This window comes from Leucopleurus acutus (assembly GCF_964270905.1).
Source record: "Leucopleurus acutus genome assembly, chromosome: 8".
Taxonomy (NCBI): domain Eukaryota; kingdom Metazoa; phylum Chordata; class Mammalia; order Artiodactyla; family Delphinidae; genus Leucopleurus; species Leucopleurus acutus.
In genome coordinates this window covers 81,682,996-81,698,293 of record NC_139151.1, presented here as the reverse complement: position 1 = coordinate 81,698,293, position 15,298 = coordinate 81,682,996, and the positions used below count along the sequence as shown (strand labels likewise).

The 15,298-nt window shown below is 39.5% G+C and overlaps 1 protein-coding gene across 1 annotated transcript in view; it reads right to left on the bottom strand.

Moving 5' to 3' along the window:
- The window catches only part of LOC309964881 (follitropin subunit beta-like), a gene marked incomplete at both ends in the record, with an annotated part of 30,535 nt that extends 18,334 nt beyond the window's left edge, over positions 1-12,201 (bottom strand). Inside the window, one exon of the mRNA XM_082844068.1 lies at positions 12,086-12,201. Coding sequence (XP_082700194.1) covers positions 12,086-12,201 — 116 coding nt within the window. The remainder of the gene's footprint in view (positions 1-12,085) is intronic.
- Positions 12,202-15,298: the final 3,097 nt, after the last annotated feature.

Here is a 15,298-nt window from a genome sequence, read left to right as displayed (position 1 = left end):
AGAGTCATGTTTGTATCCCAGGGTGTTGGCATCTACAGCTTTTCCAGCTCTTCACGTTCTCTGGCCTGAATACGTACGTGTTCCTGTGCTCTAAGAATGGCTGAGACCTGCCTTTCTCCTAAGCACATCTAATTGAACACTCTGTGTTTCTATCAGCCTTTTCAATATATGGCCCCTCTGCAAAGTATACTATAGTAACAAGCAAACCTCTTTTTAGCTCTTTAATGAATTTTTTCAAGTCAGATTAAGAAGTGTTTCCTAGGAGCCTTATGGAAGTCAGCATAGCCCTGCCTACCTCTTTTCCTCATTCCTCACCATTCTATCTCATGCCTCTTATATTGTAGAGGAGAGGAATGCTCTGATTTTTCATGCCATGGTGTGTTTGCAATATTATTCCTCTGTCTTGAATACTCTTGGCAACTTCTGGTGGTCCTTTGATTCTTTAAAGCCCAACTCAAGCAACTCAGCAAAAGCTTTCTTTGACTCATTTAAGCAGAGTTGATTACTCCTTCCTTTGTGTCATCAGTGTTCTTTATTATATGTCTGATATACTCACCATACTCTATTGCAAATGTTCCCTAAAATATCTCCCCCATTAGACAGTGTACTCAGGAATACACAGCATCACCTTTGCGTAACAGTACCTGGCAAAAAGTAGACAATAAAAGGTCAGAGAAACTAGAAATGAAATGTCAGGATGGCTGCAAGTTCTAGGAATAGTAGAGAAATTTCAGCAAGCCCGGTTTTTATTGTTACCACTAAGGCTGACGTGCCTGGAAGATGCTACGTCTCTTTGATACTCTTCAATACTGAGGAGGTATCATAGAACAAAGGAAGACATTTTTTATATAGCCCTTGGTTTCATTAGCATATAGAACCCTTGCCACTATTGATCAGACATTTTTGTTAGATGGCTTTGTTTTCTATTTTTTTAACATCTTTATTGGGGTATAATTGCTTTACAATGGTGTGTTAGTTTCTGCTTTATAACAAAGTGATTCACTTATACATATACATATGTTCCCATATGTCTTCCCTCTTGCGTCTCCCTCCCTCCCATCCTCCCTATCCCACCCCTCCAGGCTGTCACAAAGCACTGAGCCAATATCCCTGTGCCATGCGGCTGCTTCCCACTAGCTATCTACCTTACGTTTGGTAGTGTATATATGTCCATGCCTCTCTCTCACTTTGTCAAAGCTCACCCTTCCCCCTCCCCATATCCTCAAGTCCGTTATCCAGTAGGTCTGTGTCTTTATTCCTGTCTTACCCCTAGGTTCTTCATGACATTTTTTTTTCTTAAATTCCATATATATGTGTTAGCATACGGTATTTGTCTTTTTCTTTCTGACGTACTTCACTCTGTATGACAGACTCTAGGTCTATCCACCTCATTACAAATAGCTCAATTTCGTTTCTTTTTATGGCTGAGTAATATTCCATTGTATATATGTGCCACATCTTCTTTATCCATTCATCCGATGATGGGCACTTAGGTTGTTTCCATCTCCGGGCTATTGTAAATAGAGCTGCAGTGAACATTTTGGTACATGACTCTTTTTAAATTTTGGTTTTCTCAGGGTATATGCCCAGTAGTGGGATTGCTGGGTCATATGGTAGTTCTATTTGTAGTTTTTTAAGGAACCTCCATACTGTTCTCCATAGTGGCTGAACCAATTCACATTCCCACCAGCAGTGCAAGAGTGTTCCCTTTTCTCCACACCCTATCCAGCATTTATTGTTTCTAGATTTTTTGATGATGGCCATTCTGACTGGTGTGAGATGATATCTCATTGTAGTTTTGATTTGCATTTCTCTAATGATTACTGATGTTGAGCATTCTTTCATGTGTTTGTTGGCAGTCTGTATATCTTCTTTGGAGAAATGGCTATTTAGGTCTTCTGCCCATTTTTGGATTGGTTGTTTTTTTGATATTGAGCTGCATGAGCTGCTTGTAAATTTTGGAGATTAATCCTTTGTCAGTTGCTTCATTTGCAAATATTTTCTCCCATTCTGAGAGTTGTCTTTTCGTCTTGTTTATGGTTTCCTTTGCTGTGGAAAAGCTTTGAAGTTTCATTAGGTCCCATTTGTTTATTTTTGTTTTTATTTCCATTACTCTAGGAGGTGGATCAGAAAAGATCTTGCTGTGAATTATGTCACAGAGTGTTCTGCCTATGTTTTCCTCTAAGAGTTTGATAGTTTCTGGCCTTACATTTAGGTCTTTAATCCATTTTGAGCTTATTTTTGTGTATGGTGTTAGGGAGTGATCTAATCTCATACTTTTACATGTACCTGTCCAGTTTTCCCAGCACCACTTATTGAAGAGGCTGTCCTTTCTCCACTGTACATTCCTGCCACCTTTATCAAAGATAAGATGTCCATATGTGCGTGGGTTTATCTCTGGGCTTTCTATCCTGTTCCATTGACCTATATTTCTGTTTTTGTGCCAGTACCATACTGTCTTGATTACTGTAGCTTTGTAGTATAGTCTGAAGTCAGGGAGCCTGATTCCTCCAGCTCCTTTTTTCGTTCTCAAGATTGCTTTGGCTACTCGGGGTCTTTTGTGTTTCCATACAAATTGCGAAATTTTTTGTTCTAGTTCTGTGAAAAATGCCAGTGGTAGTTTGATAGGGATTGCATTGAATCTGTAGATTGCTTTGGGTAGTAGAGTCATTTTCACAATGTTGATTCTTCCAATCCAAGAACATGGTATATCTCTCCATCTATTTGTATCGTCTTTAATTTCTTTCATCAGTGTCTTATAATTTTCTGCATACAGGTCTTTTGTCTCCTTAGGTAGGTTTATTCCTAGATATTTTATTCTTTTTGTTGCAATGGTAAATGGGAGTGTTTTCTTGATTTCACTTTCAGATTTTTCACCATTAGTGTAGAGGAATGCCAGAGATTTCTGTGCATTAATTTTGTATCCTGCTACTTTACCAAATTCATTGATTAACTCTAGTAGTTTTCTGGTAGCATCTTTAGGATTCTCTATGTATAGGATCATGTCATCTGCAAACAGTGACAGCTTTACTTCTTCTTTTCCGATTTGGATTCCTTTTATTTCCTTTTCTTCTCTGATTGCTGTGGCTAAAACTTCCAAAACTATGTTGAATAATAGTGGTGAGAGTGGGCAACCTTGTCTTGTTCCTGATCTTAGTGGAAATGCTTTCAGTTTTTCACCATTGAGGATGATGTTTGCTGTGGGTTTGTCATATATGGCCTTTATTATGTTGAGGAAAGTTCCCTCTATGCCTACTTTCTGCAGGGTTTTTATCATAAATGGGTGTTGAATTTTGTCAAAAGCTTTCTCTGCATCTAGTATGGTTTTTCTCCTTCAATTTGTTAATATGGTTTATCACATTGATAGATTTGCATATATTGAAGAATCCTTGCATTCCTGGAATAAACCCCACTTGATCATGGTGTATGATCCTTTTAATGTGCTGTTGGATTCTGTTTGCTAGTATTTTGTTGAGGATTTTTGCATCTATGTTCATCAGTGATATTGGCCTGTAGTTTTCTTTCTTTGTGACATCCTTGTCTGGTTTTTGTATCAAGGTGATGGTGGCCTCGTAGAAGGAATTTGGGAGTGTTCCTCCCTCTGCTATATTTTGGAAGAGTTTGAGAACGATAGGTGTTAGCTCTTCTCTAAATGTTTGATAGAATTCGCCTGTGAAGCCATCTGGTCCTGGGCTTTTGTTTGTTGGAAGACTTTTAATCACAGTTTCAATTTCAGTGCTTGTGATTGGTCTGTTCATATTTTCTATTTCTTCCTGATTCAGTCTTGGCAGGTTGTGCGTTTCTAAGAATTTGTCCATTACTTCCAGATTGTCCATTTTATTGGCATAGAGTTGCTTGTAGTAATCTCTCATGATCTTTTTTATTTCTGCAGTGTCAGTTGTTACCTCTCCTTTCTCATTTCTAATTCTATTGATTTGAGTCTTCTCCCTTTTTTTCTTGATGAGTCTGGCTAGTGGTTTATCTATTTTGTTTATCTTCTCAAAGAACCAGCTTTTAGTTTTATTGATCTTTGCTATTGTTTCCTTCATTTCTTTTTCATTTATTTCTGATCTGATTTTTATGATTTCTTTCCTTCTGCTAGCTTTGGGGTTTTTTTGTTCTTCTTTCTCTAATTGCTTGAGGTGCAAGGTTAGGTTGTTTATTCGAGATGTTTCCTGCTTCTTAAGATGGGCTTGTATTGCTATAAACTTCCCCCTTAGAACTGCTTTTGCTGCATCCCATAGGTTTTGGGTCGTCGTGTCTCCATTGTCATTTGTTTCTAGGTATTTTTTTATTTCCTCTTTGATTTCTTCAGTGATCACTTCATTATTAAGTAGTGTATTGTTTAGCCTCCATGTGTTTGTATTTTTTACAGATCTTTTCCTGTAATTGATATCTAGTCTTATGGCGTTGTGGTCAGAAAAGATACTTGATACAATTTCAATTTTCTTAAATTTACCAAGGCTTGATTTGTGACCCAAGATATGATCTATCCTGGAGAATGTTCCATGAGCACTTGAGGAAAATGTGTATTCTGTTGTTTTTGGATGGAGTGTCCTATAAATATCAATTAAGTCCATCTTGTTTAATGTATCATTTAAAGCTTGTGTTTCCTTATTTATTTTCATTTTGGATGTTCTGTCCATGGGTGAAAGTGGGGTGTTTAAGTCCCCTACTATGAATGTGTTACTGTTGATTTCCCCTTTTATGGCTGTTAGTATTTGCCTTATGTATGGCTTGATTTTTTGAAGAGTTTTTATTTGCTGCAATTTGTCCTTCATGGTTCAACAGGTGATATTTCACTTTCTTGGTTGACAAAGTATTTTTACCCTCTAACCTTTGGAGAAATGGAATAGTATATCTAAGCCTAAGATACACAAAGCCTTAGCACGTATAACATAGTTTGTAATTTCCAATGTGAAAGTCAGTGGGGCAATTGGACGAAGCAAGGGCTTTACGACAGAGTTAGCATCAAGTCCTGACTTTATAATTTTTGTGCTGCATGGCTTTGGGAACCTCTGAGCTTTAGTTTCCTCATCTGTAAAAGAGAGAGACTAATTTCAATCACATAGGGCCATTCTTAGAACTTGGTACAGTGCTTAGCACATAAGCCTTTCAGTTACATAGCTGTCTCGTTATTTGGATTGGATCATTGGATCCAATTACTTGGGTTTTAATGACAAGGCAGAGGTCGTATCTGAAATATTTGGAAAACAATCACAGTACTGTGTAACTGGGAAAGTTTGTTTGTGGGCTGCAGCAGTCAGAATGACCTCCCAAAAGAAAAAGACTAATTTGAGGAGGACCTCGAAAGGGTGAGTAGGGATATGGACTAGACAGGAGGAGACGGAGCATTGCAAGGAGCCCGTGAATAGTTTACGGGGGTTACGTGAATAATAATACACTCAGATGTAATAGCAAGACACTTAAGCTTTGTGTGGCGTATGGAAAACATCGTCTGTTGCCACTGTCATTACTATTTCCCTTGGGGAGGACATCTAAGGCCAGCAATGAGTCAGGTTCAAAGACAGAACAAGTGCAGAGAGTACTGGATTCACGCCTTCCCTGCGTCCCTCAAGGCTGCCCTTGGAGCTTCCTGGTTCCAGCACATCAGAGCTGTACATGCTTCCAGCTGTCAGGCCAGATAGAGGATACCTGCAGCTAGGGAGTTATGGGACTTCCCTTCATACTGGCCTGGTTAACATACAGAGCTGGGGCTGTTTGTGGTCAGCCATTGGAAGCCCGTATGTCTTAGGGAGAAGCTGAGGCATTTTGAGAGCATCCTTTAGTTCCTGCTCAGAAGTAGCAGAGGCAAACTCATTTATGCCTGTGGAAAAATACAGCATTTCTGCTCTCTTCAAGGTTGAAAAGACGGACGGTATGAAAGCATTTTTTTTTTTTTAACACATTGCAGTGTTGTAGCTAATGAGGTTTATCCAAAGCTCTGTGATTTCTGACAATAAATTCTAAACTTAGGTTAGACTGGAGGTGCGTGTTCTCAGGTGTAACCACTTATGAATTAACCCTTTGTGACCTACTTCCACAGCAATCTGCTCTCTCTAAGGACACTGGTCAGACATCTTCAGCTTTGAAATTTAGTGGCTTTTTCTCAGTTCTCAGCTTCCTTGCTTGGGCTGCCTTATTTTTTTCTCTCCTTTGAATTTCTCCTTTGGAAGATGATCATGCACCTTGTCTTAAAGCTGTTGGTTGCTTTTCTTAACCAGTTGTTTGAAGGGGGGGAACATGTCTTACTCATCTTCCTAACCTGTCTGTTACAGTAACTTCCATGTACAAATGTTTGAACTGATGGATAGCTTTTCTCTTTACACATGAGTGAAGGAGTTCTACAATGAATTATGTTGCTTTGCCTTTCTAATTTACACTCATCACAAATTTCTGATGGGCCTGCCTCTTTTCTAAGCATGAGCCAAAATGCCTTTAATTACTGTCATTATCAACATAGAAAATGCTTATGACCACAAGCCCCGAAGTTTGGAAGAGCAGTTGAAACTCTGAACCATCAGGAATTACAGAGTTGAATGAGAGTTTTGCAGCAGCTATGTACCAGGAGCCAATAGAATTGCAATCTCACATCAGCTGATGATTTTAGGCAGGTCATTTATTTTCCCTATTTTGAGATGAACAAAGTGCAGGAGATATTTGCCTGAGAGGTTTGTCCCAAAGGTTTAATGAAGAACTATTTGTGAAAATGCTATGTAATATGTACATTGCTATATAAATTGCTTTGATGATGACATTGCTGGGGTCCCACACTAGACTATGTCTTAAACTGGATCAGTTCAGTAAAGAAAATGCAGAAACATAAACCCATTCAAAAAGCATTTTGAGGGCTTCCCTGGTGGCGCAGTGGTTGAGAGTCTGCCTGCCAATGCAAGGGACACGGGTTCGTGCCCCGGTCCAGGAAGATCCCACATGCCGTGGAGCGGCTGGGCCTGTGAGCCATGGCCACTGGGCCTGCGCGTCCGGAGTCTGTGCTCCGCAACGGGAGAGGCCACAACAGTGAGAGGCCTGCGTACCACAAAAAGCATTTTGACATAAATGAAGATGTATATTATTTTTTGTTAAATATGACTTCACCTTTGTGGGAAATCATATTATTAGTTCCAATCAACAATGTCTAAAGTGTGTTCTGATGGTATGTGAATGGGTATTACACAAGAAAGCATTCCTTGTTGTATCGATTTGAAAAACACTGAGTTAAAGTTCAAAAGTTCATCAAGATCTTATATTTATAACTTCTTAGACCTTTTGATGTGCCAATTTTTTTGAGGAGTTTCCAAAAAATTTGCATATATGTGTTTGTGTGTATATATTTATGGTGTACTGTGTGTATAGTATATCTTACTGTATTTCCTAAATATATATGAATATGGAGTTCCCGCCCTCTCTTTTATTCTATAGAGTATCTTGGATCTAGAATTCCATAGAACACATTTTAGGAAATGCTGCTCCAGAGGGTAGCCAGAACTTTTTTGTGACTCACATATTTAGCTGGAAGACAGAACTAGAAGAACAGTTTGATAATCACAGGTATAACCTGTCAAAGATACTATATATATATTCTTGTGATGTGACCAAGAGGCTTGGTCACAGCCTCCATTTGGTTTGGCAGAGGAAGTCATCATCTCGGTATTCATTACCCTCAAAAGAATACGCAAGCTGAAAGGGAGGGCCAGATGGTCAAGCTAGGGTGTGCATTAGACTGGCTAGAAAGAATTTCTAGACTTTTCAGTAACTCCAATGCAAACATAGATATCAACCCTGCTAACTACCCAGGGCCTTACTTCTCAATACTTGTCCTTCTGTACTAGACCTAAAGATGACTTAAAAGAAGAACATACTTTTATAGAATTCTATTTGGGCAATATTTCCTTGTCATTCATTTTTACTATAAGAATCTACAAGATATATGGACTAATGGAAGTCACAAGTGTTGGGATCTAAAAGGCCAAGACTGAAACTTGGGTTGGGCTGGCTTTTGCCATACATCTGATAGGATGGCTTCCCTATTAAGACAAGCTGAGGGTAATGAATAATTAGAAGACGGGTCCATAAGCTGTTAATTTCTTGGTTGCATCTTGCTTTCAGATATTTCCTGCTTGGGCGATATGGTGTTTTAAAAATGAGGTAATTATGCTACAATGGATATTTGTACTTTCTCTTGTAAAAGTCAGAGATGTAGCAGTACAGGGCTGCACTGCTGCATGAAAACCATCAGTGAAAGCTGAGTAGCACTTGCCCGATTCAGATGGGCCATGTGCTTCCAGTTTGCCACAGACCCTACATCTTTCTGTTTTTGGACATGAGCTGCTTCACTCAATTATTTTTATTTTTTTATTTTTACATCTTTATTGGAGTATAATTGCTTTACAATGGTGTGTTAGTTTCTGCTTTATAACAAAGTGAATCAGTTATACATATACATATGTTCCCATATCTCTTCCCTCTTGCGTCTCCCTCCCTCCCACCCTCCCTATCCCACCCCTCCAGGCGGTCACAAAGCACCGAGCTGATCTCCCTGTGCTATGCGGCTGCTTCCCACTAGCTATCTACCTTACGTTTGGTAGTGTATATATGTCCATGCCTCTCTCTCGCTTTGTCACAGCTTACCCTTCCCCCTCCCCATATCCTCAAGTCCATTCTCTAGTAGGTCTGTGTCTTTATTCCTGTCTTACCCCTAGGTTTTTCATGACATTTTTTTTCTTAAATTCCATATATATGTGTTAGCATACGGTATTTGTCTTTCTGACGTACTTCACTCTGTATGACAGACTCTAGGTCTATCCACCTCATTACAAATAGCTCAATTTCATTTCTTTTTATGGCTGAGTAATATTCCATTGTATATATGTGCCACATCGTCTTTATCCATTCATCCGATGATGGACACTTAGGTTGTTTCCATCTCTGGGCTATTGTAAATAGAGCTGCAATGAACATTTTGGTACATGACTCTTTTTGAATTCTGGTTTTCTCAGGGTATATGCCCAGTAGTGGGATTGCTGGGTCATATGGTAGTTCTATTTGTAGTTTTTAAAGGAACCTCCATACTGTTCTCCATAGTGGCTGTACCAATTCACATTCCCACCAGCAGTGCAAGAGTGTTCCCTTTTCTCCACACCCTCTCCAGGCATTTATGTTTCTAGATTTTTTGATGATGGCCATTCTGACTGGTGTGGGATGATATCTCATTGTAGTTTTGATTTGCATTTCTCTAATGATTAATGATGTTGAGCATTCTTTCATGTGTTTGTTGGCAATCTGTATATCTTCTTTGGAGAAATGTCTGTTTAGGTCTTCTGCCCATTTTTGGATTGGGTTGTTTGTTGTTTTAATATCGAGCTGCATCAGTTACTTATAAATTTTGGAGATTAATCCTTTGTCAGTTGCTTCATTTGCAAATATTTTCTTGCATTCTGAGGGTTGTCTTTTGGTCTTCTTTATGGTTTCCTTTGCTGTGCAAAAGCTTTGAAGTTTCATTAGGTCCCATTTGTTTATTTTTGTTTTTATTTCCATTTCTCTAGGAGGTGGGTCAAAAAGGATCTTGCTGTGGCCCTATAGGACTTTATAGTTAGTGGCCCCTGCACTGGAAGTAGTCTTCTTTAGAGCTGTTTAGCGCTGATGATTTTCCTAACCATTCTTTTTAGGAATACAAAGAGCCGTAAGGTGAAGGAAGTGTTTATTGACTTTATCAGCATGCAGTGAGCCCCACTTACTAGATTGTAAACTTGAAAAGGCAAGGGCCCTTTCTCTCTTATTTTCTCTTATAGCTAGTGTTAAGCATAGTGCCTGTTACATAGTAGGCACTCAAGTGTTTATTGAATGACAAAAGAAGGAGGGAAAGTAAGATAAATAGAAAGAATGAAGGAAAGACACAAAGAAGGGAAGAGCAAAAAACAAGATAGACAAAGGAAAGGAAAAAAAAGAAAAAGGACTGAAGGAAGGGAAGGAAGAAGGGAGAGAAGAAAGGGAAGGTCAGTGAGGGAAGGAGGAAGAGAGGAAGGAAGAAAAAAAGAAACTGTGTGTTAGGGTCTAATCTTGGTGTTACAGACTGAAAGATTTACATATAGTTTTGTTCCCTACTCTTGAGTTCATGTGATTTTCTTCTCTCTCACATGGCTACTGAGATGGAGATTTCCTGATGATTTATTCACCTGCTAAGATAAGATGGAGATAGTCTGACAAAAGAACTCTTTTTGCTGTTAAGAAAATATTGTTAACTGATATGGGAATAGCGTCAGGGTAGGTAGAAAGGAGGAGGGGTACTCTGAGAGTCAGGTACAGTTTTGGTTCATTTTTGGGGTCTTTGTGTTCTTTTGCATTCTTGACAGCATTTGTGACTCTTTCTGAACTTCTGTATTTGCATGAGGCTTAGTGCTCTTTATTAATAACAAATAAAATGTGAAAATAGTAAAAGATATTGTCGAAGACTCTTTCTGGTCCCCTATCGAACCTCTATCCATAAATAGAGGATATCATAAATTATCATAATTATCATAAATTATCATACAAAAATGTTTAAACTCAAACTTACTGAAATGTGTATCCAGGGACCTAGATAGGCCCCTGGGCTATACCTGCTCATACCATTTCTCTAGGGCAGGGGGAGAAAATAAACTCCCAATGCCCAGGGGCCTGGCTGTGGGTAAAGAATGTAATCATGGGCAGCCACTCTGTAAACCAACTTGAACTTTATGGAGCCCATAAAATTAAAGAAGCATCAATATAAAATACTTGAAGGGTGTTCCGTGAGTGTTGCTTGACTAAGAAAAAACACCCTGGTGGGCAAGCCAAGAAGGCCAGCAGAGGATTGTCTCCCATTATTGCAGACTTCGATGATCCTTCAGGCAGCCTGCTTAGCTAACTGTCTTCTAGCCCCTTGCTTCACATTCTGGAGTATGTGTTTCCTGACACTTGATGCCAAAGGTGTTGGTAGTGGACCTTTTGGAAAGGAATATTGTAGATTCCAGGAAGTTTTCCCTGTATATTTTGGTTTCCAGTCAATCATGACATTCTGAAGCTCTCCACCTGTTGATCAGTAATAAGCCTTGCTTCCAGGTTAGGGCAGAGAGGCCCTAAGCTATAAGAACCACTGAGCTACAAACTAGGCTTTTGTTTAGTCCACAGCAAGTCAATAATCTTGAAAGACTGGCGTTACTAAGAGAATAAAGAATTTACAAGGTTCCGAAAACTTCCCTTTACGTATCAAGAATTAAGCTGGAGATCTGAGCAGAGAGTTTTTCAAAAAGCCATAATGTAGGGAGAGGTGGTATGTGATGGCAAAAGCTCTCCCAAACTGTGAGAGGAAATAAAGGAAGAGAAGTGGACGAAAATAGAGAAAATCAGAAGGGGATTAGATTAGGTTCTGATACAACCTGGGACCCTGAGAATGGCAATAGAATTCCTATGGCCGCTTACTTGCCCCAAAGAACCAAAGATACTAGGTGGAGGGAGGACCGGAGTTTATGCAGGTTGGGGCTTTACCTCCTGCCACGTGCAGCGAAGCCCAGGAGCTGTAGAGCAGCCCTGGGGGAGGTTGGTGTTGATGTGCATGAGCCTGAGATGGTGTTCTCAGCTGTCCCCAGCCTGGACATAGCACGTAGGAAATTCAGTAAGTACTTTGTGCCTTAATCAAGAAGCGTGGAATTGCTTTAGAGGACAAGTGGACTGAAGAAATCTGGGGTTCGTACAGGAAGGCTGTAAAGTATAGGGAATTCATGACCAGAGGCAATGGTAAAGTCCGTGGTGGTTGTCAGCAGTGGATCTGCAAACGCTCAAAACCTGGAACAGATCAGCCAACCTTATCAGGTATCAGGGAAGAAAGTCCAGAGACAAAACCAGACCAGCCACACCTCAGTGGCATCAGGGAGGCTCAGGAGGTCAAAACTTGGATTAGAGGCCTCTCCCATCATTATATTATCCAAGCTATTCCCCTCTACTTCAATAGGGAGAAGGTAAGAAGAGGGGAAATGGGGGAAAGCTAAAACGAACAAACTAACTAACAAAAAACCCGAAGAAATGGTAGAGAATTTAAAGTGGCAAGATTCATGTGATTATAATCTACCTTGTACTGATTTTTAGTTCCATCGGTCTCCCAGAAAGATTGGGGTAGATGTACCAAGGACTCAGCGTCTGCTTGTCAACTGGACTTGCGAACATGTCAACTGGAAAGCTTTGCATCCTCGCTCTTGCCCCTCTTACCATTCGGCCCAACAATTCCACTGCTCATCTATATCATGCAGTTTTACCCATCCAAAAATATAAAGATAGATTTTAAAGGCTGTTCTATGAAGCATAGTTTGTAATTGTTATTTGCTAAAATTTCTGAAAAAAATCAGTCAGGACTGGGTAAATAAATTATGATAGATGCAGAAATATTTGTGATGTGTGGCCACTTAAACACGAGGTAGATTTATAAGTGTTGGTATAAAAAGATCTCCAAAATATACTATATGGAAGAAGCTGGGTAATAGGATTTTATTTATGTATATGCCTATATACTTACACACATAGAACTCCATATACAGATTATATCTGGGGAAAAAGGTAGGGGAAGACTTGCTTTTCATCTTAAATTCTTCTAGACATTTTTATGTTGTTTCTTTTTTAACCAGTATATGTATTGATTTTATAATGAAAAAGTGAAATTCATGTCTTAAGCCTCTTTTTCAACTTTCCAAATGGAAGAAAAAGAAATGTGAAAAACTGAGTCTTCAATATAGCTATTTTATAGTAACTCTCACTTTTACTAAATTTTATCTATAAAATCATTTTTGGAGAGCTATTGGAGAAAACCAATCTAGAGTGTTAAAATAATAAAACATTTAACTCCTACCAGTTACATGGATGCCATTGTGTTATTCCGTATCTAGTTTTCTGTTTCAAAGGCCTTGGACTTATATATACTACCAAATGTAAAATAGATAGCTAGTGGGAAGCAGCCGCATAGCACAGAGAGATCAGCTCGGTGCTTTGTGACCACCTGGAGGTGTGGGATAGGGAGGGTGGGAGGGAGATGCAAGAGGGAGGAGATCTGGGGATATATGTATATGTATAGCTGATTCACTTTGTTATAAAGCAGAAACTAACACACCATTGTGAAGCAATTATACTCCAGTAAAGATGTTAAAAAAAATAAAGTATGAAGGCCTACAATCTTCTCTGTTACAGAAACCGACAGCAAAGAGATGACAAAATGATTCAGTGAAGGTGATCATCCTGAGAAGATAAATAGACTAAAATTGTTTTGCTTGCAAAATCAATTCAGTTGTCCACAGGCTTCACAGGAGGAAAATCACCTTTGCTGAGGAAAATATTATTTTTGTCTCCAAGAGGAACAAACCAACATCAGGAAGGAAGGGAGCCTTTTTGAAGTGATGGCATGTCCCTCCGACTAAGAATGAACCTTTACATAGAAATAGGGGACATATACTTATTTTTCTCAGCATTGAATTAAAAACCTTGTCATCCTTTATTACTCTCCCAGCTCCGGGGCATTACTCACTTAGGCATACAGGATGGAGAGGCAAAAAGCTGTCTCATACTGTGAGGGCAACAGACTGATGTTCCGATGAATTAAAAACAAAAAACTTTGAAGGTGAGAGAAGAATGGGGGGAAATGGGCAGAAAAAAGTATCAGCTGAGCAAATTATCTTCTGGGTCACGAGTCAGCAGGCTGCTGCAGCTGTCTTCTCTGTGTTGGGTGACCCATGGGAAGAATAATTACTATAGATTTTCTGTGAGGAGTGGACAGAAGTATGAATAGCCTTCTAGCAACTTCTGGGAACAGGCTAGTTAGAAATGTCTGACTTGTGATGGACAGCCTGATTGGAACCAGTTGCTTCCTTGGAGTGAAGAGTGTCAGAGCAGGAAGTTGGTGGGAAGGGATTAAGAGGATTTGGAAAAGCCAAAACCCTAACTTCAAGTGATCTAATAGAAAAGAATGAATTATTTGAGCCCTAAAACCAGCTGAGGGTTTGATGCAGAAAGTGGGAAGGGAATTGACATCCATAAGCATCTTCTATTTGGAAGCGTTTTCTCTTAATCTTAGGACTATCAATGTGAGGTAGGTATAGCTACCACTTTTTATAGATGAAGGAACAGATTCAGAAAGGGTAGCCTCTTCCCTGTTGTCATACCACTATTAAGTTATGGAATCAGCTTTTGATCCACCTTTATCTATTCCTCAGTCTGTGTTTTTTCTTCTACACCGGCCATCTCTTGGTTACATTGGGACACCCATAGGAAGCTCCTGACCAGCTCATCTTTACCATTTACCATCTTTACTCTTGACTATTTCAAGAATTTCTCTCCTCCTTTCCTGCCTTTATTCTCCATTAACCAGGTACTACAACTCCAGCCGTTGAAAATAACTTTATCGACATAACAACTCTGAGAGGTTGCTGTTGTTTCCCTCCATATTATAGATAAAGGAGACTTACAGGTTATTGTAATGGCAAAAATGATGTTTGGTATTACTCACTAAACAAAAGTGTTCAGGGACTAGTATCAGCTTTTTGGCTTGAGCTAAGTGTCAGAGCAAGGACTAGAACATAGGTGTTTGGACTCTTGTGCAATGATTTTAATGTCCACTAGATGGCATTGTAAAAAATACTGTGCTGTGGCTTCCTCTGCGAGAGCTGCATTTCCTACTTAGCAGATGCGTCACCCTCCAGGGAGGCCTGGGGCACAGTTCTCCTGAGTGGCTGCATCCCAGCTTTTACCCAGAGCTCTCTGTTCTGATGCATCCCTTTACCCATTGTTGTTGGGAAGCGGATTGCGAATGATTTAGCACTAATGACTCGTCATTAATGAAAATTACCAATGAGTAATTTTTAAAACCTCTCCTTGGGAAGTTTACTTCTCCTATGGAGTCTGTTCCCCGTGAAAAGTACCCATCTGTCCTGCATAAACCTTCTCAACCCGTGGGGCATGCGCCTGACCTGTATTCATTTTGGAAATTTGGGAAATTGTCCCAAAGTCAATAATTGGATATCTACCCTGCTTTAAGTAAAGGAAGATTTACTTCCATGAGCTTTAGTCTCCAGACATATGCCCTCTGTCAAGAAGTCAGGTTAACTCTAGAACCAAATTGCCAAGTGTGACAGACCCAGGGCTCAGTTAAAACTGTTGCCAACAACCGAATGTAGTAATGATGACTATTTTGTTAGTTCCCAATCATGAGTAAAGAGAACTCGTGATATTTTCTGTGATTTCATCTTACCAATAAAGTCAGCTTTCTCACCTTGGAGACTGCCTTGGATGTTCTTGCTTTACC